Source organism: Diospyros lotus, chromosome 10 (assembly GCF_014633365.1).
Source record: "Diospyros lotus cultivar Yz01 chromosome 10, ASM1463336v1, whole genome shotgun sequence".
In the NCBI taxonomy this organism is placed as follows: domain Eukaryota; kingdom Viridiplantae; phylum Streptophyta; class Magnoliopsida; order Ericales; family Ebenaceae; genus Diospyros; species Diospyros lotus.
The window spans coordinates 27,150,191-27,153,117 of record NC_068347.1 but is presented as its reverse complement, the minus strand read 5'-3'; the positions used below and the strand labels follow the sequence as shown (position 1 = coordinate 27,153,117).

The following is a 2,927-nucleotide window of genomic DNA, read 5'->3' as shown; positions in this document are numbered from 1 at the left end:
AAGAGGGAATATTCTTTAGAATCCAAAGGAAAAACAAAGCAAAAAAAATATAGAGATTAAATAAAAGATAGAATGTTGGTGATTAATTTGCTTTGATAATGAATGTTGGTGCTTAATTAATAATAATGTTCAAATTGATTAAAACCTGAATAACTAAAAAATATTAATTATCAAAAGATGGTGAATAAATATCATTAGTTTCAAAGGCGTTCGAGACTCACATGTTAAACAATTAGAATGATTATAGCCCTCACAGACATAGCACGGTTGGTACTCGAATAACAGATTGTAACAAAAAATGATTATAGTTGGACTAAAATCCTACCTTCCGTTGAATTAAAAATAGAAAATTGAGCAATAAATATCAAATTAGAGAAAAATTAAAGAACAAGAAAGGTTTGAGTGTATCCCCATTCTTGTTTTCACTAATGAAAATATTAAATTTTGTTCTTTTTATTGTTTTTAAGTTATTTTTAATTTTTAAAATAGTAAAAATATATCTATTTTAATATTTTTAAAAACATATTTTTTGAAAATAAGAAAAAAAAGTTGTAAAAAATTAAAATAATAAAAGGTCATTTTAATTATTTTTATTATAAATACGTTTAAAATTTTTATAACGTGCAAAATATTAGAGATAAAAAGAATATATTTTTAATAATTTTAAAATAAATCCTCAAAATACAATAATAAAAATGAATTCACAACTTAAAATAAAAAATTGAATGAGAGAAGATAAAACATTCCCTTATCATCGCATCTCACCGACTGTCTAACCGGCTAATTGAAGTTTACAGTACGCGATTCCTGTTTGAATCTTTTCCTATCAATCACAGAGCGATTCCAAAATTCAGTACAACGATCGTTCTGGAACATAAACCTACGACTTACTATCTCACTGTCCAAAAAACAAAAGAAAGGCCACCTTGAAAAGAGTAAAGGATGCGAACGATCAGATCAAGAATTGAGAAGAAGATCTTGAAGACAGCACTCATCGCCGACGCGGAAAGCTTCGACAAGGCGTTCGAAGATGTCGGCATGGCAGGGAATCCGAAGCGCTCCTTGCTGGTTGTATCCGTACTCTTGAGCCGACTCGTCGAGCAGCTTCGCGAACACCGGATGATTCAACAGCCGAGTGCTCACGACGAACCGCTCCATCTCATCGCCAACGTAAACTGGTAGGTGACCGGCCGGCACTGCCTCCGATCGGACCTTGGATCTGCAGAACTTTCCGGAACGTGTATGCGACTGCCCCGACAACTCCGATCGCAAGGGAGAGTACTGCGACGAATCCGCTACGCGCGAAAGTCGGCGGAACAGCTTCTGGCAGCACTTCTTCATTGTCAGACAGAGAGAATCGCAGGGAAGCGAAGGACGGATATGGTTTGCTTCAGAGAAAGGCACGGAGGTGAAGCGCTATATATACACGTGTATGGGAAAAGAAGCGCGTATATCCATAATGTATTAGGTACGGGTATTTGTAATCCACTTGACAGCCACCAGCTACTGCTATATATATATACTAGGGAATGCCGTGACTAAAGGCACGGTATAAATAATATAAAAGTAAATAATATTAAGATTAAATATTAAATAAAAATTAAAATTATTGTATACTTATTAATATTGTATAATAAAAAAGTAAATTAAAAAAATCTCTACAATCTGAATAAATTAAATTAAAAGTTAAATATCAAATAAAATACATATCAGTTAATGCTATTGCTGCCAATCAAATATAAAAAAAAAGATAAATATCAAATAATATTGCAAAACAAACATTATATTGTCATACACCAAAAGATTGGATTAAAGTTTTACAAAAAATGGGTTAAAACTTTACAAATATGTATGCTTTACAAAAAATGTGTTAATAACATGTCTTCAAACATGTGTTTACTCGAACTTTCTCCTCATTACTTTCCAAAAAGTCTTCGTATCAACTTGTATGTATCCCCAATGAGGAACATGCACAACAATCTAATAATTTGTGAAACAAAAAAAATATAGATTAGAATATTTGTTAGAAATATACATATCAAAATATACTTTGAGATTGAAATTACCTTATTACATCCCCATCGAAGCAATGTAGTTGTATTTCTCCTTTTAAGCTCCATATATTTTTCAATCCAATCCTACAGAAGTCCATATATCTGGTATATTCTTTATATTTTCCTTCATAATATTATATTTTATAATTTTATGTACATTAATTATAGTTTCAAAATTAACATGTAATTCCTCTTAGTTTATAATAAAGTTAAGGGTAATGTTAAAAAGCACTTTATTTTTGGAGTATTTATTACACTCTGTTTTGAAAATAATTTTGTGGTTTTATTATAAATACATTATTATGTTTTGTAATATTTTATCACCTAAATTATTTTGTGACTAAAAATAAAATGTAATAAATACACATTATCTAAGAATAAAATATAGTTATTGTATTAACCATCGTCTCAAGAAGAAATAGTTAACATTATCCAATTATAAATATACATATATACGGACGAATCTAACCAAAGTGTATTTTGTTTTATTTTAGAATAATAATATGTTTATATAAAATCAGTTTATGTAACGTTCTGTGGGTGCATTTGTGATGATGGAGAAAATGACTAATAAATTTATGTAATTTGACAATGGGTGTAAGCACCCCCGCTCGGATATCCCAACCACCCGGTCTATCCGAACGAGTGCGCTCACAGAAGGGAAGAGGAATAGACAAAAGACAAAAATGCCTTGGCATGCATAAATAAGAAATTTAACAGCGGAAGAAAAACGGTAAACATGCATGCCCACAAGCACCCCGCTGATACAGCGGTCATGGAGTATATAAAAATACATACAGACCCTGTGCCAACAATAGGAGGTACAAATGATAACCTGGCACAGTCAAAAATAAAAGACAGCGTCTCTAGCAA

The 2,927-nt window shown here is 31.3% G+C and overlaps 1 protein-coding gene across 1 annotated transcript; it reads right to left on the bottom strand.

Moving 5' to 3' along the window:
• Positions 1–744: 744 nt before the first annotated feature.
• Positions 745–1,379, bottom strand: LOC127812086 (auxin-responsive protein SAUR71-like). Its single transcript, XM_052352407.1, has one exon. It carries the CDS (start codon positions 1,339–1,341, stop codon positions 958–960), a length of 384 nt encoding a protein of 127 aa, XP_052208367.1. The 5' UTR covers positions 1,342–1,379; the 3' UTR covers positions 745–957.
• Positions 1,380–2,927: the final 1,548 nt, after the last annotated feature.

Coding starts and splice junctions, on each gene's coding strand:
- LOC127812086 (XM_052352407.1), bottom strand. CDS start 1,341: ATGAAGAAGTGCTGCCAGAAGCTGTTCCGCCGACTTTCGCGCGTAGCG.